We start from the raw sequence: 24,442 nt of genomic DNA on the forward strand, positions 1-24,442 counted from the left end.
ATAGTCCTAAGGAGTAGAAAAGAGGGAGAGGGAGAAGGGAAGTGTTTTACAACTGGTTTGTGTTATACTGCTTTATATTTATTTATTTTTTTGAGACAGAGTCTCACTCTGTCATCCAGGCTGGCGTGCAGTGGCGCAATCTTGGCTCATTGCAACCTCCGCCTCCTGGGTTCAAGAGATTAACCTGTCTCAGCTTCCCCAGTAGCTGGGATTACAGGTGTGTGCCACCACACTCAGCTAATTTTTGTATTTTTAGTAGAGACGGAGCTTCACCATGTTGGCCAAGCTGGTCTTAAACTCCTGGCCTGAAGTGATCTGCCTGCCTCAGCCTTCCAATCACGCTGGGATTATAGGCGTGAGCCAACACGCTTGGCCCTTATGTTGCTTTAATATATCAAAAAATCAACGGAGGTTCTATTAACTTTTCATTGGAAAAGGTAACTTTTAAAAAATGTTTTCCTTTTAAATATTCACAAGATAGATTACCTGAGCCCGAGAAAGATGTAGTCCAAGAGTATAAAGTATTTCTTCCAAATCCTTTTCAAGAAGGTAACCACAATGACTTTGATCAAAATAAACAAAAGCCATTAACAGATCTCTGTTAACTGTGATCATTTGAGTCTTTTCTTTTTCCTAAGAAAATGGAGAAGTAGAAAACATAGTAGCCACATTTTTTACCCCCGAAAAGTGAGAAACGGGGACTGTGCATAAAATAGCAATAATCTAATAAGATATTTGCTTCATCCTAGCTAAAATGAGTTAATTTGGTGTATGAATATGAGAGAAAGGAATCAGACACACTAGTTATCTGACACAGCCACAAAAAAACAACTGACGGAATTTTACTTAGTGGTAATATAGATGGATAAGGACTAATAAACTTCACAACTGTGTTATGTTTAGATGATGTAAAATATCACCATATTAAAAAGAATACAGTATTCAATAAATACCTTATCTTTAGAGGGCCTCTCCTTGCAGTATCTGTTGATATCTCTTTTGTCATCTCGTTTGGTCATTTCTTCCTCATCCCTATCTGTAAAATAAATATAACAGTGGCAAAAAAGTCATTAATACACATATTTTCAAGTTCGGCACAGTGGCACATGACTGTTATCCCAGCTACTCAGAAGGGCCAAGTGTTCGAGGGTGTAGTGCTTGCAGTATCTGTTGGTATCTCTTTTGTCATCTCGTTTGGTCATTTCTTCCTCATCCCTATCTGTAAAATAAATATAACAGTGGCAAAAAAGTCATTAATACACATATTTTCAAGTTGGGCACAGCGGCACATGACTGTTATCCCAGCTACTCAGGAGGGCCAAGTGTTCGAGGGTGTAGTGAGCTATGACTGTACCACTGCACTCCAGCCTAGGTGACAGATCAAGACCTTGTCTTTTAAACAACAACAACAACAAAAATAAAAATAAAGAGAAAACCTTATGCTAAAACATACATGAACCTTGATAACAGGCTAAGTAAAAGAAGCCAGTCACAAAAAAATCACTTATTATGTGATTCCATTTATATGAAATGTCCAGAATATCTACAGAAACAAAAAGCAGACTAATGGTTGCCTAGGACTGAAGAGGTTCAGGGAAGATGGGGAGTGACTACTAATGAATAACCTCTGCACTCAGCTTGGGTGAAAAGTGAGACCCTATGTAATGCTGTTTGATTTTGTAATGCATTTGAAACATAGAATGACCTCTATTAAAATTAAAGTCAATCACCGGGCACAGTGGGTCATGCCTGTAACCCCAGCACTTTGGGAGCCCGAGGCACGTGGATCACTTAAGGTCAGGAGTTTGAGACCAGCCTGGCCAACATGGTGAAACTCCGTCTCTAAAAACACAAAAATCAGTGGGGTGTGGTGGCGTGTGCCTGTAGTCCCAGCTACTCAGGAGGCTGAGGCTGGAGAATTGTGTAAACCCAGGAGGCAGAGGTTGCAGTGAGCCGAGATTGCGCCACTGCACTCCAGCCTGAGCAACAGAGCAAGACTCCATCTCATAAACAAACATATAAATAGAATCAATCCCCTCCAATACCGCCACTGCTTAAGTTTATGTAATATTATAAATCCTTTGTTATTTCAACAATGTTAATAGCATCTTCACACAAGTAGATTGCATCTCAAAAAAACATTGTCTTTGCTCATCCACAAGAAGCAGTCATCTGTTTAGTTTATCCTGATATTGCAGCAGTTCCATCCCATCTTCAGGCTGCATTTCTAATTTGAGTTCTCTTGCTCTTTCTATCACACCTGCAATTATTCCCTCTACTGAATTATTGAACCCTTCAAAATCATCCATGAGAATTTTTAGTAGAGTTGGGGTTTCACCATGTTGGCCAGGCTGGTCTCAAACTCCTGGTCTCAAGTAATCCACCTGCCTTGGCCTCCTAAAGTGCTGGGATTACAGGTGTGAGCCACTGCCTCAGGCCAATAATTGAAATCAATTTCATACAACCTACTGTTTTGTTATGTTTTGAGACGGGGTTTCACTCCTGTCGTCCAGGCTGGAATGCAATGGCATGATCTCGGCTCACTGCAACCTCCGCCTCCCAGGTTCAAGCGATTCTCCTGCCTCAGTCTCCCGAGTAGCTGGGATTACAGATGTCTGCCAGCACACCTGGCTAAATTTTTTATTTTTTAGTAGAGAGGGGGTTTCACTATGTTGGTTAGGCTAGTCTCAAATTCCTGACCTCAGGTGATCCACCCACGTTGGCCTCCCAAAGCGCTGGGATTATAGGTGTGAGCCACTGCTCCCGGCCCAAACTACTGTTACTGTTGATATTTTTTACCTTCTCCCATGAACCACGAATGTTTCTAATGGCACCTAGAATGGTCAATCCTTTCCAGAAGGTTTTCAACTTACTCTCCCCAAACCCATCAGAGGCAATAATATATACTATGGTAGCAAGAGCCTTAGGAAATGTATTTTTTGGCTGGGTGTGGTGGCTCACACCTGTAATCCTAACACTTTGTGGGGCTAAGGCAGGAGGATTGCTTGATCCCAGGAGTTCAGCACCAGCCTGGGCAACATAGTAAGACCCTGTCTCTAAAAAGCAAAAAAAGTAAATTTAAAAAGGAAATGTATTTCATAAAAAGTAAGACTTGAAAGTTGAGGGCGGGCACAGTGACTCACACCTGTAATCCCAGGACTTTGGGAGGCCATGGTGGACGGGGATCACTTTAGGTCAGGAGTTCGAGACCAGCCTGCCAACATGGTGAAACCTTGCCTGTATTAAGAATACAGAAATCAGGCTGGGCATGGTGGCTCACGCCTGTAATCTCAGCATTTTGGGAGGCCAAGGCGGGCGGACCACGAGGTCAGGAGATTGAGACCATCATGGCTAACATAGTGAAACCCTGTCTCTACTAAAAATACAAAAAACTACTCGGGAGGCTGAGGCAGGAGAATGGCGTGAACCCGGGAGGCAGTGCTTGCAGTGAGCGGAGATCGCGCAACTGCACTCCAGCCTGGGCGACAGAGCAAGACTCCGTCTCAAAAAAAAAAACAAAACAAAACAGAAATCAGCTGGGCATGGTGGCTCATGCCTGTAATCCCAGCTACTTGGGAGGATGAAGTGGGAGATAACTTGAGGCCAGGAGGTCCAAGGCTGGACTGAGCCATGATCATGCCACTGCATTCCAGCCTGCATGACAGAGTGAGACCCTGTCTCAAAAAAAAAAAAAAAAAAAAAAGAGTAAAGTGAAATTACCTCTTTGATCCAAGGGCTGCAGAATAGATGATGCAGCCATGAAACATTAATCTCCTTGACATTGAATTCCTTACATACATCTCCATCAGAGCTCCTGGGTGACTAGGTGTGGTGTCAGTGAGAAGTAATCATTTTGAAAAAGAATCTTTTTTTTTTTTGAGCAGTAGATCTCAACAGTGGCTTAATATTTAGGTAAAATGTCGGTTACATGAATAAAGGGAGTAAAAAATTCAGTAACCAGCATTTGCGTAACAGTTGTTGTTGTCATTTCTGACTTTGTTTGTTCATTCTCTAGGGTATAGGTATGGTTAGGGGTTTAGCGATAATTTATTTGTAAGGCGGGCTTAAGGATTTTTGGAATGGTAAATGAGTATATTGGCTTTAAGCTTAAAGTCACAAGCTTGCATTAGCCCTAAGAAGAGAGTCTAACTTGTCCTTTGAAGCCAGGCACTGACTGGCTCTTCCTAGCTGTGAAAGTCTTAAGATGGCATCTTCAGCCAATGGAAGAAGGCTGTTTTGTCTCCATTGAAAATTTATTTAGCATAGCCATTTTCATCAATTATCTTAGCTTCTACATAAGCACTTGCTGTTTCAATGTGCCTTTTTTTTTCACCCACCCCCAAGAGGCAGGGTCTTGCTCTGTTAACCAGGCTTGAGTGCAGTGGCATAATCATAGCTCACTGCAGCCTTAAATGCCTGGGCTCAAGCAAACCTCCCACCTCAGCAACTACATTGTACTTTTACCTTATGGAGATGGTTGCTTTCCTTAAACCTCATGAATCCACCACTGGTAGCCTCAAACTTTTTCTACAGCTTCTTCATCTTTCACAGAATTGAAGAGAGTTAGGGCCTTGTTCAGAATTAGGCTTTGCCTTCAGGGAATGTTGTGGCTGGTGTGACCTTCTATGCTGACCCCTAAAACTCTCTCCTTATAGCAATAAAGCTGTTTCATTTTCTTACCATTTGTATGTTCACTGGAGTAGCACTTTTAATTTCCTTCAATAACTTTTCCTTTGCATTCACAACATGGTTAATTGATGCAAAAAAACTAGCTTTTGGCCTATCTCAACTTTCAACATGCCTTCTTCACTCACCTTAACGATTTTTTGGTTTCACTTGAACACTCGAAGGCGATTTTGGTTTTTTTCTTTGTTATTATGATTATTATTTTTGAGACAGAGTCTTGCCCTGTTGCCCAGGCTGGAATACAGTGGCACAATCATGACTCACTGCAACCTCAACCTCCTGAGCTCAACAGATCCTCCTACCTCAGCCTCTGAAAGTATCTGGGACCACAGATGCATGTAACCACACCCAGCTGATTTTATTTTATTTTTTTTAATAGAGATGGGGTATCACTATGTTGCAGATGCTGGTCTTTAACTCCTAGCCTCAAGTGATCCTCTCTCTGTATCCTCCCAAAGTGGTGGTATTACAGGCATGAGCCACTGAGCCCAGCCTAATTATTAATTGGCCTAATTTCTTCTTTTTTGTTTGGAGACGGAGTCTTGCTCTGTCGCCAAGGCTGGAGTGCAGTGGCATGATCTCAGCTCACTGCAACCTGCCTCCTGGGTTCAAGCAATTCTCCTGCCTCAGCCTCCTGAGTAGCTGGGATTACAGGTGCCCACCACTATGCCCAGCTAATTTTTATATTTTTAGTAGAGACGGGGTTTTACCATGTTTGGCCATGATGGTCTCGAACTCCTGATCTCAGGTGATCTGCCCACCTCGGCCTCACAAAGTGCTGGGATTACAGGTGTGAGCCACTGCACCCGTAATTGGTCTAATTTCTTTTCTTTTCTTTTTTGAGACAGAGTCTCACTCTGTCACCCAGGCTGGAGTGCAGTGGCATGATCTCAGGTCATTGCAACCTCCGCCTCTCTAGTTCAAACAATTCTCATGCCCTCAGCCTCCCAAGTAGCTGGTATTACAAGCGTGCACCACCACACCTGGCTCTTTTGTGTATTTTTACTAGAGACAGGGTTTCGCCATGTTGGCCAGGCTGGTTTCAAACTCCTGACCTCAAATGATCCACCCGCCTCAGCCTCCCAAAGTGCTGAGATTACAGGCGTGAGCCACCATGCCTGGCACAATTGCCCTAATTTCAATATTTTCTCTCAGGGAATAGGGAGGCCCAATAAGAGGGACAGAGATACGCGAAGGGCAGGTTGGTAGAGTGATTAAAACACAAACAATATTTATAATTAAGCTCATCATCTTCTATGGGCACAATTCGAGGTGCACCAAAACATGTATAATAGTATTATCAAAGATCACTGATCACAGATCACCAAAACTGACACAGTAATAATGAAAAAGTTGGAAATACTGTAAGAATTACCAAAATGTGACAGAAAGACAAAGTGGCACATGCTGTTGGAAAAGTGGTGCTGATAGTCTTGCTTGGCGTAAGGCACTATCTGTGCAGCACAATAAAGTGCAGTGTAAAAAAAACCAAAGCATGCCTATACTTTAAAGTGTCTAATTGTATGGCATGTGAATTACATTTCAATAAAGGTGTTATTAAATAAAAAATTAAGCAAATGTTCTAATGGCTGGGTATGGTGGGTCATACCTGTAATCCCATCACTTTGGGAGGGAAGCAGGAGGATGGCTTAAGGCCAGGAGTTTGAGATCAGCCTGGGTAACACAGTGAAACCACATCTCTACAAAAAATTTAAAAATTAGCCAGGTGTGGTGGTGCACACCTGTAGTCCTACCTACTCAGGGAACTAAGGTGGGAGAATTGCATGAGCCAGGAGTTCAACGCAGCAGTGAGCCAACAGTGTGCTACTGCCCAGCCTGGGCAACAGAGTAAGACTTTGTCTCAAAAAAGAAAGAATGAGAGGGAACTTCTCCTTGGAACCTAGTCATTTACTTATTTTTGATGATTGAAAAATACTCACAATATAATCCACATTATTTAAGTAAATACTCAATTATCTTGAGAGCTGTCACTTTCAAAACTGTCTCATCAGAAACTTGTATTTTTGAAATAACTTTTGAAACATTCAAGCAGTATTTGTTCATCACAGAAAATAAATCAATCCCACCACACCAAATGAAATTACTGATCGTGTCCTATTTTTTCCCCATATATACACACTTATTAACATTAAATTTATTTATAGGAACATGCTATCTACAAAACCCTTTAAAATCTTTTCCATGTCAAGACACTTCTCCCAAGTTTTCCTCAATGGGTGTAGAGAATTTTAACTGCATGACAATATTACCAAAGTGCAATTTAAATAATTGTCTATTCCTATTCAGATTGATTCCATATTTTTGTTTTATAATAAATTATGGAATGATCACTCATGTTGGTATTTTAAAGAATATGGCTAATTCACATTTCCAAATTTCTGTTCAGAAAAGGTATAACAATGTACAGCCCCAAAGAAGAGTGGTGAAACTGTAACTCCTTTTACCCTTGTGAAACTGTGTTACCTTTCATTTAAAACTTTAATTTTCATTAACTTGATAAGAAAAAGATAGGCCGGATGCAGTGGCTCACGCCTGTAATCCCAACACTTTGGGAGGCCAAGGTGGGTGGATCACCTGAGGTTGGGAGTTTGAGACCAGCCTGGCCAACATGGTGAAACCCCATCTCTACTAAAAATACAAAAATTAACTGGGCCCTGTGGTGCATGTCTGTAATCTAAGCTAATCAGGAAGCTGAGGGCACAAGAATCGCTTGAACCTGGGAGATGGAGGTTGTAGTGAGCCAAGATCACGCAACGACACTCCAGGCTGGGCGACGAGAGCAAAACTCTGTCTCAAAAAAAAAAAAAAGTATCTTATTGCTATCTGCTCTCCTAACTACTAATAAAATTCAACACCATTTAATACATTTACTGGTACTGTATTTTCACGTTGTAATTCTGCTTTTGTATTGGAAAAAGTGTGGTCTCCGACAGGCGCAGTGGCTCATGCCTATAATCCCAGCACTCTGAGAGGCCGAGGCAGGCGGATCACAAAGTCAGAATTTCAAGACCAGCCTGGCCAATATGGTGAAACCCCATTTCTACTAAAAATACAAAAAAATTAGCCAGATGTGGGCCTGTGATCCCAGCTACTCGGGAGGCTGAGGCAGGAGAACTGCTCGAACCCAGGAGGCAGGAGGCGGAGAACTGCTTGAACCCAGGAGGCGGAGGAGTGAGCTGAGATTGCACCAGCACACTCCAGCGTGGTGACAGAGTGAGACTCCATCTCAAAAAACAAACAAACAGGAGTAGTCTCCAGGAAACTTAACAGAATCATGAGATATAAAATATAAGAAAAGTGGTAAAACAGAAGCAAGCAGCAATTAGAAACTCCAGGGAAACAAACAAAAAAGAACTATAATCCTATCGACATATATTTACAGCCTATAAAATTATTTAGACTGTTCCAGGAACTTGGAATACATATTAACAAAGAATACAGAGAAAATCTCTTTTCTTACATAAGAGCTTTTATTCAAGTGTAGAGGTAAGGGGGAGACAGGCAACGAGCAAAATGAAGAGTATGTAATAAAATAGGTCATAAATTCTATGGAAAAAAAAAATAGGGAGGATAAGAGACCAGAAATGTGCAGTAAGGGAGGGCAGAAGATCGCAATTTTACATAAAGTAGGGTGCAGAACAGGCTTCACTGACAAAGTGATACTTGAGCAGTCTTCATATATGAGAAATTAAGGAAGGTGGATCTCCAGGAAAGACCCTGCTAGCAAAAAGAACTGCCCATGTAAACCTCCTAACATAGGAGCATATGTAATGGGTCCACTCTTCTCAAGAAGAGGGCTTAAGAGATGTAACTGGAGACATGACGTGGTAGTCTTGTAAGTCATTGTGAGCACTAGCTTTTTCTTTTCTTTTGAGATGGAGTCTCGCTGTGTCACCCAGGCTGGAATACAGTGGCACAATCTTGGCTCACTGCAACCTCCGACTCCCGGGTTCAAGCGATTCTCCTGCCTCAGGCTCCTGAGTATCTGGGATAACAGGCATGTGCCACCATACCCAGCTAATTTTGTATTTTTAGTAGAGACGGGGTTTCACCACGTTGGTCAGACTGGTCTCGAACTCCTGATGTTGTTTGTTATCTGCCTGCCTTGGCCTCCCAAAGTACCGGGATTACAGGCATGAGCCACCGCACCTGGCCTTCTTTTCTTTTTCGGACAGGGTCTCGCTTTATTGTCCAGGCTGGAGTGCAGTAGTGTGATCATTGCTCACTGCAACGTCCGCCTCCCAGGCTCAAGTGATCCTACAAGCTCAGACTCCTGAGTAGCTGGGATTACAGGCATGCACCACCAAGCCCAGATAAATTTTTTATTTTCTGTAGAGATAGGGTGTCGTCATGTTGCTCAGGCTGGTCTTGAACTCCTGAGCTCAAGTGATCTGAACAGTGGCTTTTTTTTTTTTGAGACAAGAGTCTTGCTCTGTCACCCAGGCTGGAGTGCAGGGGCACAACCTCAGCTCACTCCAACCTCCACCTTCTGTGTTCAAGTGATTCTCATGCCTCAGCCTCTAGAGCAGCTGGGATTACAGGCGTGCGCCACCATGCCCAGCTAATTTTTTGTATTTTTAGTAAAGACAGGGTTTCACCATGTTGGCCAGCCTAGTCTGGGACTCCTGGCCTCAAATTACCCACCTGTCTCAGCCTCCCACAAAGTGCTGACATTACAGGTGTGAGCCACCATGCACAGCTGGAACAGTGGCTTTTTCTATGAGGTAAAAATGATGGGAATACACTGGAAGAATTTGAACAAAAGGGCAGGAGGCGGTGGCTCACGCCTGTAATCCCAGTACTTTAGGAGGCTGAGGCGGGTGGAACCCGAGGTCAGGAGATCGAGATGATCCTGGCTAACACGGTGAAACCCTGTCTCTACTAAAAATACAAACAATTATTAGCCAGGCCTGGTGGCGGGCACCTGTAGTTCCAACTACTCGGGAGGCTAAGGCGGGAGAATGGCGTGAACCCAGGAGGCGGAGCTTGCAGTGAGCTGAGATCGCACCACTGCACTCCAGCCTGAGCGACAGAGCGAGAATCCGTCTCCAAAAAAAAAAAAAAAAAAGAACAAAACCCCGAAGAATTTGAACAAAAGAACAAAATAAATTCTAAATTTTGCAAAGATCATTCTGGCAACTGTATTGAGAAACTTTATTGTAGAGGGAAGGAAACATGGAAACAAGTTAGGGGTCTATTAATATAATCTAGGCAAGAGATAATGCGGCTTGGATTATAGTCAAATTAGTGGAATTGGTAAGAAGTAGACTGATTTTGGATAAGTTATGAAAACAGAGCAAATATGACTTCCTGATAGATTGGAAGTAGGTTATCACAGAAAGAAAGGAGTCAAGGATGACTCCTGCGTTTTAGTCTGAACAACTGGAAAGATGGAATTGTCATTAAATGAGATGGTTGGCAAAGGCTAAGGTTGTAGGATTTGTGTATGTTTTCTTTCTGGTTAAGGGGTTAGCAGCAGTTTAATTTCAGACATAATGATTTTGAAATGCCAGATAACTAAGTGGAGGTGTGAAGTAGACAGTTCAATATGGGAGACTGGGAGAGAAGTCTGATATGAGATAGAAATTTGAGGCTTGGAACATCCTTGTAATCCCAGCACTTTGGGAGGCCAAGGCAGAGGATTGCTTGAAGCCAAGGTGTTCAAGACCAGCCTGGGCAACATACTGAGACCCCATCTCTACAAAAAATTAAACAGCTGGGTGCAATGGCATGCACCTGTAGTCCCAGCCCCTCAGGAGGCTGAGGAGGAAGATTGATTGAGCCTGGAAGTTTGAGGCTGAAGTGAGCTATGAACCCTACCACTATATTCCAGCCTGGGTGACAGACCCTGTCTTTTTCTTTTTTACAGACAGAGTTTTGCTCTTGCTGCCCAGGCTGGAGTGCAATGGTGTGATCTCGGCTCGCTGCAACCTTTGCCTCCTGGGTTCAAGTGATTCTCCTGCCTCAGCCTCCCGAGTAGCTGGGATTACAGGCGTCCGCCACCATGCCCAGAAAATTTTTTGTATTTTTAGGGGGTTTCACTATGTTGGTCAGGCTGGTCTCGAACTCCTGACCTCAGGTGATCCACCCACATGGGCCTCCCAAAGTGCTGGGATTACAGCTGTGAGCCACTGCGCCGGGCCCAACCCTGTATCTCTTAAAAAAAAAAAAAAAAAAATTAGAAATTTGAGAATTAACAGTATATAGACAGTATTTAAAGCTAGAAGAATGAATGAAACCAACACTAAAGGAGTGAAAGGAAAAAATAAACTAAGGCTGGGCCAGGGTCAGTGGCTCCCACGCCTATAAACCCAGCTCTTTGTGGGGCTGAGGCGGGTCAATCACAAGGTCAGGAGATTGAGACCATCCTGGCCAACATGGTGAAACCCCATCTCTACCAAAAAACACAAAAATTAGGCTAGGCACAGTGGCCCACGTCTGTAACCCTAGCACTTTGGGAGGCCAAGGTGGGCAGATCACCTGGTCAGGAGTTCAAGAACAGCCTGGCCAACATGGTAAAACCTCATCTCTACTATAAATACAAAAATTAGCAGGGTGTGGTGCCACATGCCTGTAATCCCAGCTACTTGGAAGGCTGAGGCAAGAGAATTGCTTGAACCTGGGAGACGGAAGTTGCCGTGAGCCGAGATCACGCCACTGCACTCCAGCCTGGGCAACAAAGTGAGACCCCATCTCAAAAAACAAAAAGCAAAACAAAACAAAAAAAAAAAAATAGAAAAAGTAGCTTGGTGTGGTGGCACACGTCTGTAGTCCCAGCTACTCGGAAGGCTGAGGCAGGAGAATTGCTTGAAACTGGGAGGCAGAGGTTGCAGTGAGCCGAGATCACGCCACTGCACTCCAGCCTGGTGACAGAGCCAGACTGTTTCAAAAAAAAAAAAAAAAAAAAAGGCTGACAGCTGAAACACTAACAAAATAATGGGAATACTGTTTAATGATTTAACTAAAGCAACAATAAAATAATACTGGGTGTACAGGGGAGAGAAAATGGGGCTGTAAAAAGGGCTTAAGTCTTCATTAAGCAAAGCAAGTAAAGAAGATAAATACTGCTATAAGAATATTATGTCATTGCTACTGAGTTATTATATTAAAGGCAAATAAGAGGAGATATTACATAGTATTAATAGATGCTATTACGATCTTATTTTCCTAGGAGTGATTATGGAATTGTGGTTATTTCAGAGCATGTTTTTTCTTAGGCAAATTGAAGAATTCATATGTTAAATTGGGTTACAAAAACAAAACAAGACAAATATTAACAATTATTGAATCAAAGTTGATGAATACATAGGTGTTCACTGCACTATCCTTTCAACTTTTTCATCAAACAATATTAAAAACTGATATGGTAGAAAGAAGAAAATGTAGAGGCAAACAAAAAATACTATAAGTAAAAATAATTGCCAGAGACACAAACTATAAAAAAAACAAAAAGAACTCTTATAATTTTCTATATCAGAAAAATACACTTTTTTAAAAAAGCCACAAATCTACCTGGAAAAGAACAGATAAGGTATTCAGAGGCACTTTATAGGTATTTGATCACTGATGTCTATGGTCAGAGCATCTACTGTACAGTATTTTAAATGTCACCGCATGGTACCAAAGTCTGTCTTATAAAACTTAGGCAAAAGGTATATGGGTGTTTATTATTAGTAGTTTTTAAACTCTATATGTACTCTTTTGCATTACGATAGTCTTTGTTAAACAAAATGCCCAAATTAGTTTTTTTTTTTTTTTTCCTTTTTTCTTTTTTTTTGAGACGGAGTCCCACTCAGTCGCCCTGACAGGAGTGCAATGGCACGATCTGGGCTCGCTGCAACCTCCGCCTCCCGAGTTCAAGCCATTCTCCTGCCTCAGCCTCCCCAGTAGTTGGGATAACAGGTGCATGCCCAGCTAATTTTTTTGTATTTTTAGTAGAGATGGGGTTTCGCCATGTTGGCCAGGCTGGTCTCGAACCCGACCTCAGGAGATTCACCCGCCTTGACCTCCCAAAGTGCTGAGATTATACGCATGAGCTAGCACGCCCAGCCCCGAATTAGTTTTCTGAAGAATGTATTCAGTGGCATGAATCCGGGAGGCGGAGGAGCTTGCAGTGAGCGGAGATCCTGCCACTGCACTCCAGCCTGGGCGACAGAGCGAGACTCCGTCTCAAAAAAAAAAAAAAAGAATATATTCAGGACAGGCATGTAGCTCACGCCTATAATCCCTGCATTTTGGGAAGGTGATGTGGGCAGATTCCTTGAACTCAGTAGTTAAAGACCAGCCTGGGCAACAAAGTGAGACCTGTGCCTATAAAAAACTTAAAAATTAGGCTGGGCACAGTGGCTCGCACCTGTCATCCCAGCACTTTGGGAGGCCAAGGTGGGGAGTTTGAGACCAGTCTGACAACATGGAGAAACCCCATCTCTACTAAAAATACAAAATCAGCCGGGTGTGGTGGTGCATGCCTGTAATCCCAGCTACGCAGGAGGTTGAGGCAGGTGAATCACTTGAACCCGGGAGGCGGAGGTTGCAGTGAGCTGAGATAGTGCCACTGCACGCCAGCCTGGGCAACAGAGCAAGACTCCATCTGAAAATAAATAAATAAATAAATAAATAAAAATAAAAATTAGCTGGGAATGGTGGCAAGCACCTGTTGTCCCAGTTACTCCAGGGACTGAGGTGAGAGGATTATAGTGAGCCTGGTAGGTTGAGGCTGCAGTGAGCTGTGAGCATGCCACAGTACCCTAGCCCGGGTAATACAGCGAGAACCCTGTCTCAACAAAAAAAAATAAGCAATTATTATATGAAACATCAGGGACTATTATACTTTTTTTTTTTTTTTTTTTTTTTTTTTTTTGTGAGACAGGGCCTCACTCTATTGCCCAGACTGGAGTGCAAGGGCACAATCTTGGTTGGCTCACCACAACCTCCGCCTCCCCTGCTCAAGTGATTCTCCTGCCTTGGCCTCTGGAGTACCTGGGATTACAGGCATGCACCACCACCACCTGGCTAATTTTTGTATTTTTAGTAGAAATGGGGTTTCACTATGTTGGCAAGGCTGGACTTCAACTCCTGACCTCAAATGATCCACCTGCCTTGGTCTCCCAAAGTGCTAGGATTACAGGTGTGAGCCACTGTGCCTGTCCTATTACAGCTTTTATGGCACAGCTTAAGCACCAAGTTTAGGGAAATTTGTTCTGAGTATTAATTATATATGAGACATAGGATAATTAGTAATAAATATGTCTTAAAACAATCTTCTCACCTAAAAATTAGAAAAATGTTCTCACTGCAGAGTGTATTACTCTTTCTATTCTAAAGAAAAAAATGTTAAAAGTATAGATTTCAGTGATACAATGTCACCAAACAAAAAATGCATTCTTAACTCTAAGAAATAATAAATAAATTTCAATCATACCATCTTCTTCATCTTCAGCTTCTTCTGCTTCCATAGGGTCATATTCATCTTGATTGTTATCTTCTTCAGTTTCTTCGTCATCTTTAGAATCATCTTTTCTTTTATCTTCTTTCTGTAATTTAAATGCCTTTATTATTTATTTACTTATTTTTAGAAGATGGGGTTTTGCCATATTGCCCAGGCTAGTCTCCAACCCCTGGGCTCAAGTGATCCACTGGCCTGGGCCTTCTGAAGGGGTAGGATTATAGGCGTCAGCCACCGTAGCCAGCAGTTATATTATTATTATACAATCATAACAATTATTATATATTATTACACACACACACACACACACACACACACATATATATATATATATATATTTTTTTTTTGAGATGGAGTCTGGCTCTGTCACCCAGACTGGAGTGCAGTGGCATGATTTCCCTTCACTGCAACCTCCGCCTCCCAGGTTCAAGTGATTCACCTGCCTCAGCTTCCCAAAGGGCTGGGATTATAGGTGTGAGCCACCATGCCTGGCTTAAAATAGTTTTAAATTAAGCAAGAAATCTCACCAAACATTAAATTACTAAAACTAAAAAACAGTAAATCCACTGAAGTCATTTAAAAGTTTTACATTGTAAATTACTATTTTTTTGTTTTGTTTTTTTTTGAGACACAGTCTCACTCTGTTGCTCAGGCTGGAGTGCAATGGCACAATCTGGGCTTACTGCAGCCTCCAACTCCTGGGTTCAGGCAATCCTCCTGCCTCACCCTCCCAAGTAGCTAGGACCACAGGTACATGACCATGTCCAGCTAATTTTTGTAATTTTTGTAGAGAGGGGATTTCACCATGTTGTCCAGGATGGTCTTAAACTACCAGAGTCAAGCAATCTCTCCACCTCAGACTCCCAATGTGCTGGGATTACAGGAGCGAGCCACTATGTCCATACTATAAAAGAATAATTAGGCTGGGTGCGGTGGCTCACATCTGTAATCCCAGCACTTTGGGAGGCTGAGGTGGGCAGATCACTTGAGGTCAGGAGTTCAAGACCAGCCTGGCCAACATGGTGAAAACCTGCCTCTACTTAAAAAAAAAAAAAAATTAGCTAGGCAAGGTGGCGTGCACCTGTAGTCTCAGCTACTTGAGAGGCTGAGGAAGGAGAATTGCTTGAACCTGGGAGGGAAAGGTTGCAATGAGCAAAGATTACACCACTACACTTCAGCAAGCCTGGTCAACGGAGCAAGACTCCATCTCAAAAAAAGGAAAAAAAAAATTTTACGAATAAGGTATTAGAAAACTAGCTGTAGATGCTCATATTGGCTTAATCTGAAGATCTGAATTTCTTCTCTTTTTTTTTTTGAGATGGAGTCTTGCTATGTCACCCAGGCTGGAGTGCAGTGGTGTGATCTTGGCTCACTGCAACCTCCACCTCCTGGGTTCAAGTGATACTCCTTCCTCTGCCTTCCCAATAGCTAGGACTATAGGCATGTGCCATCACGTCTGGCTAATTTTTTGTATCTTTAGTGGAGACAAGGTTTCACCGTGTTAGCCATGATGGTCTCAAAGACGTGACTTTCTAATATAGTAAAATCTTTCAGTTTGACTTTTACATCTAATATTCTGATGGAAATCAACATCAACCTTTATAACTTAGAAGAGTAACTGAAAGTTCTAGAGCAGGTTGTTATTACAGACCTTCCTTTCATCTCTATCTTCTTTTTTATCTTTATCATCGCCTGATTTTCTCCGTTTGGGTTTTGGCTCATCAGTTTCATCATCTCTTTCTTCCTTTTTATCTTTTCTCTCATCTTTTTTGCTTTTTTTATCCTTTTCTTTTTTGTCTTCTTTCTCAGGAAGAGACAGTAATGATTTGTATATACGGACACCAAAATCTCTTTGAAGCATTTCATTGAAAAGTTCCGCAAACAATGAAACCTATAAAAAGATAGCAACATGAACCTAGCCAAATTTCAACAGAAATAATAAAGCTAGCACAGTAATTTAGCAAATAAAAACTTGCCACATATAATGATTATGTAAACCTATCAACCTTTTTTTTTTTTTACAGACGGAGTCTCGCTCTGTCACCCAGGTTGGAGTGCAGTGGCGCGATCTCGGCTCACAGCAAGCTCCACCTTCTGGGTTCATGCCATTCTTCTGCCTCAGACTCCCAAGTAGCTGGGACTACAGGTGCCCACCACCACGCCTGGCTAATTTTTTTGTATTTTTAGTAGAGACGGGGTTTCACCGTGTTAGCCAGGATGGTCTCAATCTCCTGACCTCGTGATCTGCCTGCCTCAGTCTCCCAAAGTGCTGGGATTACAGGAGTGAGCCACCGCACCCGGCCACTTATCAAACATTTTAACACAACCATTCATCTTTTTTTTTTTTTTTCCTGACAATCTTGCTCTGTCACCCAAACTGGAGTGCAATGGTGTGATGTGGGTTCACAGCAACCTTTGGTTCCCAAGTTCAAGCCATCCACCTGCCTCACTCTCCTGAGTGGCTGAGATTACAGGCTTGTGCCACCAAGCCCAGCTAATTTTTGTATTTACAGTTGAGATAGAGTTTCGCCATGTTGGCCAGGCCAGGCTGGTCTTGAACTCCTGACCTCAGGTGATCCACCCGCCTCGGCCTCCCGAAGTGCTGTGATTACAGGTTGTGAGCCACCCCGCAAAGCCAACCATTAATCTTCATAAGTGTACCTTGTACCTTATTAATTTACTCAATAGATTTTACATCAAATGCCTGGTATGTACCAGGGCCTGTTTTAGGCATTAGGGACACAGCACTGAAGAAAGCTGATAAAAACCTCTCCTATCATCCAGCCAGTGGAGAGAAGTAATAAATAACTAAATCATGAAGTCTCTGTTAACCTATTCTGGTTCTGGGGCTGCCCGGTTTTTAAGACAAGCAATAACCAAATCAACATCAAATTACACGAAAAACAAGCAGCATAAACACCTACAGAATAACAAGAGAGAATAGTAAGACAAGGCCTCTCTGATAAAGTGACATTTAAAAAGTGAACAGAAGGCAATGAGGAAAAAAGTCACATTGGTATCTAGGAGAAGAAAATTCTGGATTAGGGAAACAATTTTAAACTCTGAATAGGGGACATCTATTACTACTACGCAGGCATCCACAGATAACAGGCTATTGCTATATATTATAAATTTTTTGTTTTTTTTTTTTTTTTTTAGAAAGGGTCTTGTTCTTTTGCCCAGGCTGGAGTGCAGTGGCCGGATCTCAGCTTACTGCAAGCTCCGCCTCCCGGGTTTACGCCATTCTCCTGCCTCAGCCTCCCGAGTAGCTGGGACCACAGGTGCCCACCACCATACCCAGCTAATTTTTTGTATTTTTAGTAGAGACGGGGTTTCACCGTGTTAGGCAGGATGGTCTTGATCTCCTGGCCTCGTGATCTGCCTGCCTCAGCCTCCCAAAGTGCTAGGATTAAAGGCGTGAGCCACTGTGCCCAGCCCATATTATAAAATTTTATGTACCTATTTATTTTTTCTTTGAAACGGAGTTTTGCTCTTGTTGCCCAGGCTGGAGTGCAATGGCACAATCTCGGCTTACTACAACCTTCGCTTCCCAGGTTCAAGCGATTCTCCTGCCTCAGCCTCCTGAGTAGCTGGGATTACACGTATGTGCCACCACACCCAGCTAATTTTGTATTTTCAGTAGAGATGGGGTTTCTCCATGTTGGTCAGGCTTGTCTTGAACTCCTGACCTCAGGTGATCTGCATGCCTTGGACTGCCGAAGTGCTGGGATTACAGGTGTGAGCCACTGCACCTGGCCTTATGGACCGATTTCTTTTTCTTTTCTTTTTTTTTTTTTTGAGACGGAAGTCTTGCTCTGTCGCCCAGGCTGGAGTGCGGTGGCGCAATCTCGGCTCACTGCAAGCTCTGCCTCCGGGTTCACGCCATTCTCCTGCCTCAGCCTCCTGAGTAGCTGGGACTACAGGCGCCCGCCACCACACCCAGCTAATTTTTTGTATTTGTAGTAGAGATGGGGTTTCACCGTGTTACCCAGGATGGTCTCGATCTCCTGACCTCGTGATCCGCCCGTCTTGGCCTCCCAAAGTGCTGGGATTACAGGTGTGAGCCACCACGCTCAGCTTATGTACTGATTTCTAAGGCTAAAGTCCATTGCTTTCAGTAGACTCTTAAAAAGGGCTAAAACGGGCCACGCGGTGGATCGCGCCTGTAATCTCAGCACTTTAGGAGGCTGAGGCAGGTGGATTACGAGGTCAGGAATTCGAGACCAGCCTGGTCAACATGGTGAAACCTCTCTCTACTAAAAATACAAAAATTAGCTGGGCGTGGAGGCACACGCCTGTAATCCCAGCGTTACTCAGGAGGCTGAGGCAGGAGAATAGCTTGAATCTGGGAGGCGGAGGTTGCAGTGAGCCAAGATCATGTCATCGCACTACAGCCTGGGCGACAGGGTGAGACTCCGTCTCAAAAAAAGGGCTAAAACTTGAAATGGTTGACCAGAGCCCTTAAATGTGTCATCTTTGCAAATCTGATATATTTGCTAAAATAGTTTAATCAGATCATTTTCTGATTACAAAGGATAACACAAATTTATTATAACTATAATTTATTTTAGCCTATTTTTCATTAGTTGCCCAATCTTTTTTATTTCATATTGAGATGGAGTTTCACTATGTTGCCCAGGCTGGCCTCGGACTCCTGGGCTCATGCAATTCTCCCACCTCAGTCCCTCAAAGTGCTGTAGTGACTGTGCCTAGTCTATGTATTTATTTATTAAGTGATTATTACAAGGATGGCACCATTAGGAATTACTTCAATTTATGGCAACTGTTTACTCTTTTTATTTTTTGAGACAGAGTCTCGCTCTGTTGCACAGGCTGCAGTGCAGTGGCGCAATCTTGCCTCACTACAACCTCTGCTTGCTGGGTTCAAGAGATTCTCCTGCCTCAGCATCCTGAGTAGCTGGGATTACAGGAGCCTATCACCTAGCCTGACTAATTTTCTGTATTTTTAGTACAGATGGGGTTTCACCATGTTGGCCAGGCTGGTCTCAAACTCCTGACACCTCAGGTGATCCACCTGCCTCAGCCTCCCAAAGTGCTGCGATTACAGGCATGAGCCACTGCACCCAGCCGGGCAACTGCTTAAAAAAAAGATAACGTCATATAGCATCTAATTTTAAGGACATCTGCTTATTGGAATAATTAACATTGGAAAAAAAAATCCCAACAACTTGGACATATTTTAATATTTATAACATGTTTTATATGAAAACTAGTAAGCATGGACTTTATGTTTTATAATTGCCTCAGTAATCCTCAAAGGTCTCTAGTCTTCCTTGATTTTCATCTTACTAGCTGGTGAACAATGACCTTCTGGTTCAAAGAAGCATGACTGATTTTTCCAACATAATTTAGAAAACAAAAGAACATAAGATATGTTGATAAGATAAAAAAATGAAACACAATAATTCTAGATACGATTTTGTACAGGGCACTACGAAATTAATTATGTTGGAAATTCTATTTTTAAGGAGTGAAGCAATTACACACTTACAGATAAAAGTTTTCAATTGTTTTGAAAACTAACATGTTGTAAAGCAAACTAAACTACATGTTGTAAAGCTGCTCTAAAATAATGATACAGGCTAGGTGAAATGGCTCATGCCTGTAATCCCAGCACTTTGGGAGGCCAAGACAAGTGGATCACCTGAGGTCCGGAGTTCAAGATCAGACTGGTCAACATGGGAAAACCCTGTCTCTACTAAAAATACAAAAATTAGCCGGGGTTGGTGGCGTGCAACTGTAATTCCGGCTACTCAGGAGGCTGAGGGAGGGGAACTGCTCAAACCCGGGAGGCGGAGGTTGCAGTAAGCCAACATTGAGCCACTGCACTCCAGCCTGGGTGACAGAGGGAGACTGTCTCAATAAATAAATGGGCCGGGCACGGTGGGCTCACACCTGTAATCCCAGCAATTTGTGAGGCTGAGGCAGGTGGATCACTTGAGGTTGGGAGTTTGAGACCAGCCTGGCCAACATGGTAAAACCCTGTCTCTACTAAAAATACAAAAAATTAGCCAGGCGTTGTGGCAGATGCTTGTAATCCCAGCTACCCTGGAGGGAGGCAGGGGAATTGCTTGAGCCTGGGAGGCAGAGGTTGCAGTGAGCTGAGATTGTGCCATTGCATTCCTTCCTGGGCAACAAAGTGAGACTCTGTCTCAAAAATAAATATATAAAATAAGTAATAAAATAATGATACAAAAAAGATTAATAATGAAAAGTTCAACAACAATTATTTTCTCTTACAACTCAAACACCAGTTAAATTTTTAATCTCTTTAAATGGTATTAAATGCTATTTTAATTCTAGAGAAGATAATAAAGCATTACCTCATCCCCAAAAGAGTCAACTAGACATTATGGATATCCTGAAGAAAGAACATACCACACTACTTATGAAAGCGTCTTAGGGAAAAAACAGAACTGAACTTAAAAATTTAGACCCAACAATCAATTTAAATGAAATACAGGGAATAGAGGAACGCACAAACCATAGCAGGGAAATGCAATCAGCAAAAGTGAGTCTGTAAGGAAACTTTAGAGGACAAATCATCTATTTTTTTCCCCAAGAAGTAGATTACAAGAAAAAAACAACAAAAACTCAAAAAAACAAGCAATGAAAAAGAGGCATTTGGGGCTGGGCGCAGTGGCTCATGCCTGTAATCCCAGCACTTTGGGAGGCTGAGGCAGATGGATCACCTGAGATCGGGAGTTCCAGACAAGTCTGGCCAACATGGTGAAACCCCATCTCTACTAAAAATGCAAAAATTAGCTGGGTGTGGTGGCAGGTGCCTGTAATCCCAGCTACTGGGGAGGCTGAGGCAGGAGAATTGCTTGAACCCAGGAGACAGAGGTTGCAGTGAGCCACCATCACGCCAATGCACTCCAGCATGGGTAACACAGTGAAACTCTGTCTCAAAAAAAAACCAAAAAACAAAAAATGTAAAAAACAAAGAAAAAATATTTCAGAGATATATTAACTAGTCATAATATGTGGACCTTATATGGATCTTATTTCAAACTGAAAACATTACCTCAAATGAATGTTCTTTATTATCCTCTAATCTGTAGTCCAACAGGACACTCAAAGACATGATGCTACAATCAAACTTGCCACTTTTTGCAGCCCAATTTGGATGTACAATGATAGCTGGTTCATCAGGCAAAATATATCTTCTTTCTCGACGCTGGCGTTCCATTTCCTCTTGACGTTTCCTTTCTTCTTCCTAAATATTTCAAATTTCAAGTCAAGGTTAAATCTGCAAGTATGATGTATATACACGTCCAAGATGAATATACATTGAATACATACTAAAGGAACAAAATTCCCATGACTCTTCATGGTGCTTACACCAACCATAAGGATTGAGAAGGGAGGAAAGTTCAAATTCACTAAGCGTAGTAAGCTTTGATGGCTCCTAACTCTCTTTTGGATTTCCCAGCATAAGAAACTGCCTTGTAAAGAGAGGGAAAGTTATCTATATTGAGATTATATAAATTAGAAAATTCTGGGAAAATAGTAGTGGTAGTATAGGTTTTAGATCTTCCTGAAACCTCACACTAAAAAGACAAAGCAATATAGATATCAAAATCAAAAACCGATAGCATTCATAACAAAACTAAGTGACAAGGTATCCCCACAAACCAATATACAAATGGGTGGGAAAAGGCCAAAAGACCTACGTGTTACTGGTGAATGTGTCCAAAGAAAGCATAAGAAGCAATGGGAGAACAAGAAAACCAAAAAACAGCCAGTAGGTATTTACTGGAAAGCGCAGCAGCTGAAACTAGGCAAAATTTTACCCCTAACAAGAGAGTGAATAGAGAATTTATTTTAAGATCTGAAGAGGCCTAGGCCACTCTAGCCTTACAAACTTGCAAAGCTCATTTACCAGGGCCCTATACTGAGGAGAAACTGCTGGGAGTAGGAGGGGAACAACAAAGACATAGGAAAACGCCCAGATAAAAAGTGATAAAGGGCAAAAGAAACAGCAAACTTCAGAAAGCAAGCCAACATATGTTTCTGACAAAACAAAACAACAAAAGAGCAGAGCTCTATGAATTTAGAAAAGCTATCTGAAAGAAACTACGTTTATAAAATTCAGACAATCTAAATTCACATAAAAATGATTCAAGTATTGAGGTCAAACCCCATACAAATTTAGTATTTTTTAAAAAAGAGTGAGAAGTAGCAGAATTATATCCCTGTAGATGATGAAAGTGGGGCAGAAAGACACCACCACACGGCAGATGAAAATTTTAACTTACTATATTTAAAGTGTGCTAAAAGAAAATGCTACAAGAGACACAGACATTCTGCATCACGTTCTTAACATTCAAAATTCAGAAAGTGAGTATCTGATTGGTAGACAGATCATGTATCTGACCCTATCTGTAGCAATTCTTCGGCTTCTCTAATAGAAGTGGCGGTGGGAAGGGAGAACCAGGCCTGCTAAAAGCCAATCCAAAAAAGGACTGGATGGAAGATGGAAAAGATCTACGACTTGGTAAGGGTTTGTGCATTTCATTATACGCAAAGTTTTTTTTTTGTTTTTTTGTTTTTTTTTGAGACAGGGTCTCACTCTGTCACCCTGGCCAGAGAGTAGTGGTGTGATCACAGCTTACAAACAGCACTGACCTCCTGGGTTCAAGCAATCCTCCCATGTCAGCCTCCCCAGTAGCTGAGACTACAGCCACATGTGACCATGCTTGGCTAATGTTTTTTTTTTTTTTTGTAGGGATGGGGTCTCCCGAAGTCGTCTCCCTCTATCAGTTCTAAAGCCCTCTTTTTTTTTTTTTTTTGGAGACGGAGTCTCGCTCTGTCGCCCAGGCTGGAGTGCAGTGGCTGGATCTCAGCTCACTGCAAGCTCCGCCTTCCGGGTTTACGCCATTCTCCTGCCTCAGCCTCCCGAGTAGCTGGGACTACAGGTGCCTGCCACCTCGCCTGGCTAGTTTTTTGTATTTTTTTAGTAGAGACGGGGTTTCACAGTGTTCGCCAGGATGGTCTCAATCTCCTGACCTCGTGATCCACCGTCTCGGCCTCCCGAAGTGCTGGGATTACAGGCTTGAGCCACCACACCCAGCCTCAAGTACTCTTTTCAAGGAATGTAGATGTCTACACAGGAGATGGAGGCTGGCAGGGTAGTGGAGCCACAACTGCCCATTGATGATGAGCTGCTTCATTACTAAATATTGAAACCCAGATGGAGCAAGGAGAGTAATCCATGCAGAGATAGCACAGGGCAGAGAGTCATGTCATTGGAAGAATTGGAGGCACCCGTGTAAATTCACAGCTTTCAATATGCGTAAGATATAGAAATAAACATAGATTTAAATACTGGTAAGTGTTATCTATTTATCTATGTATCTTTCATATCTCTGTTCACTGAAGGGGGTTGTGAGCAGCAACCTAATTGCAATGAGCATATCTTGGCTTCTAAATACCATTCTTCACTAAAAAGGAACCAGGGCTTCCTGGGGAAATGACTGATTCCTGAACTAGGATAAGGATAGCACAAAATAAAATTGAAATGCTTTAAAATGCTAGTAAGTAGTCCTCAAAAAGTGATAAAGATATGTCAAAAGGGCACATAGCTTGAAAGAACTCCCACCGTCCAACGTCTGGGACAATTTCATCATGAAAATAACTCACTGAGGGCCGAGCATGGTGGCTCACAACTGTAATCCCAGCACTTTGGCAGGCCAAGGTGGGTGGATCATCTGAGACCAGGAATTTCAGACCAGCCTGGCTAACATGGCGAAACCCAATCTCTACTAAAAATAGAAAACTTAGCCAGGCATGCTGGCAGGCGCCTGTAATCCCAGCTACTCGGGAGGCTGAGGTACAAGAATCGCTTGAACCCAGGAGGCAGAAATTGCAATGAGCCGAGATCATGCCATTCCACTGCAGCCTGGGCAAAAGAGAGAGACTCTGTCTCAAAAAATAAAAATAAGGCCGGGAGCAGTGCAATATCAGCCTGTAATAGCAGCACTGTGGGAGGCTGATATGGGTAGATCACGAGGTCAAGAGATCGAGACCATCCTGGCCAACATGACAAAACCCCGTCTCTACTAAAAATACAAAAATTAGCTGGGCGTGGTGGTGGGTGCCTACAGTCCCAGCTACTCGGGAGGCTTAGGCAGAAGAACAGCTTGAACCCAGGAGGCAGAGGTTGCAGTGAGCCGAGATTGTGCCACTGCACTCCAACCTGGCAACAGAGCGAGACTCCGTCTCAAAAAAAAAAAAAAAAAACCATAAAGAAGTAAATATATAAAT

The 24,442-nt window shown here is 42.5% G+C and overlaps 1 protein-coding gene across 10 annotated transcripts in view; it reads right to left on the reverse strand.

Moving 5' to 3' along the window:
• Positions 1-388: 388 nt before the first annotated feature.
• CCAR1 (cell division cycle and apoptosis regulator 1) overlaps positions 389-24,442 on the reverse strand; it is a 75,984-nt gene continuing 51,930 nt past the window's right edge. For 4 of the 10 annotated variants that reach the window (XM_017851451.1, XM_017851452.1, XM_017851450.1 and 1 more), the window contains exons 16-20: positions 21,201-21,392; positions 15,804-16,043; positions 14,129-14,240; positions 954-1,036; positions 389-633 (exon numbers count right to left, since the gene is read on the reverse strand). In XM_017851451.1, coding sequence (XP_017706940.1) covers positions 463-633; positions 954-1,036; positions 14,129-14,240; positions 15,804-16,043; positions 21,201-21,392 — 798 coding nt within the window. In that variant the 3' untranslated portion in view covers positions 389-462. Of the gene's footprint in view, positions 634-953; positions 1,037-1,061; positions 1,220-14,128; positions 14,241-15,803; positions 16,044-21,200; positions 21,393-24,442 lie in introns of those variants that run through there. The other 6 variants (XM_017851447.1, XM_017851446.1, XM_017851448.1 and 3 more) reach the window with 3 other exon arrangements.

The sequence above is a fragment of the Rhinopithecus bieti genome, unplaced genomic scaffold (genome assembly GCF_001698545.2).
Source record: "Rhinopithecus bieti isolate Rb0 unplaced genomic scaffold, ASM169854v2 scaffold_33940, whole genome shotgun sequence".
Taxonomy (NCBI): domain Eukaryota; kingdom Metazoa; phylum Chordata; class Mammalia; order Primates; family Cercopithecidae; genus Rhinopithecus; species Rhinopithecus bieti.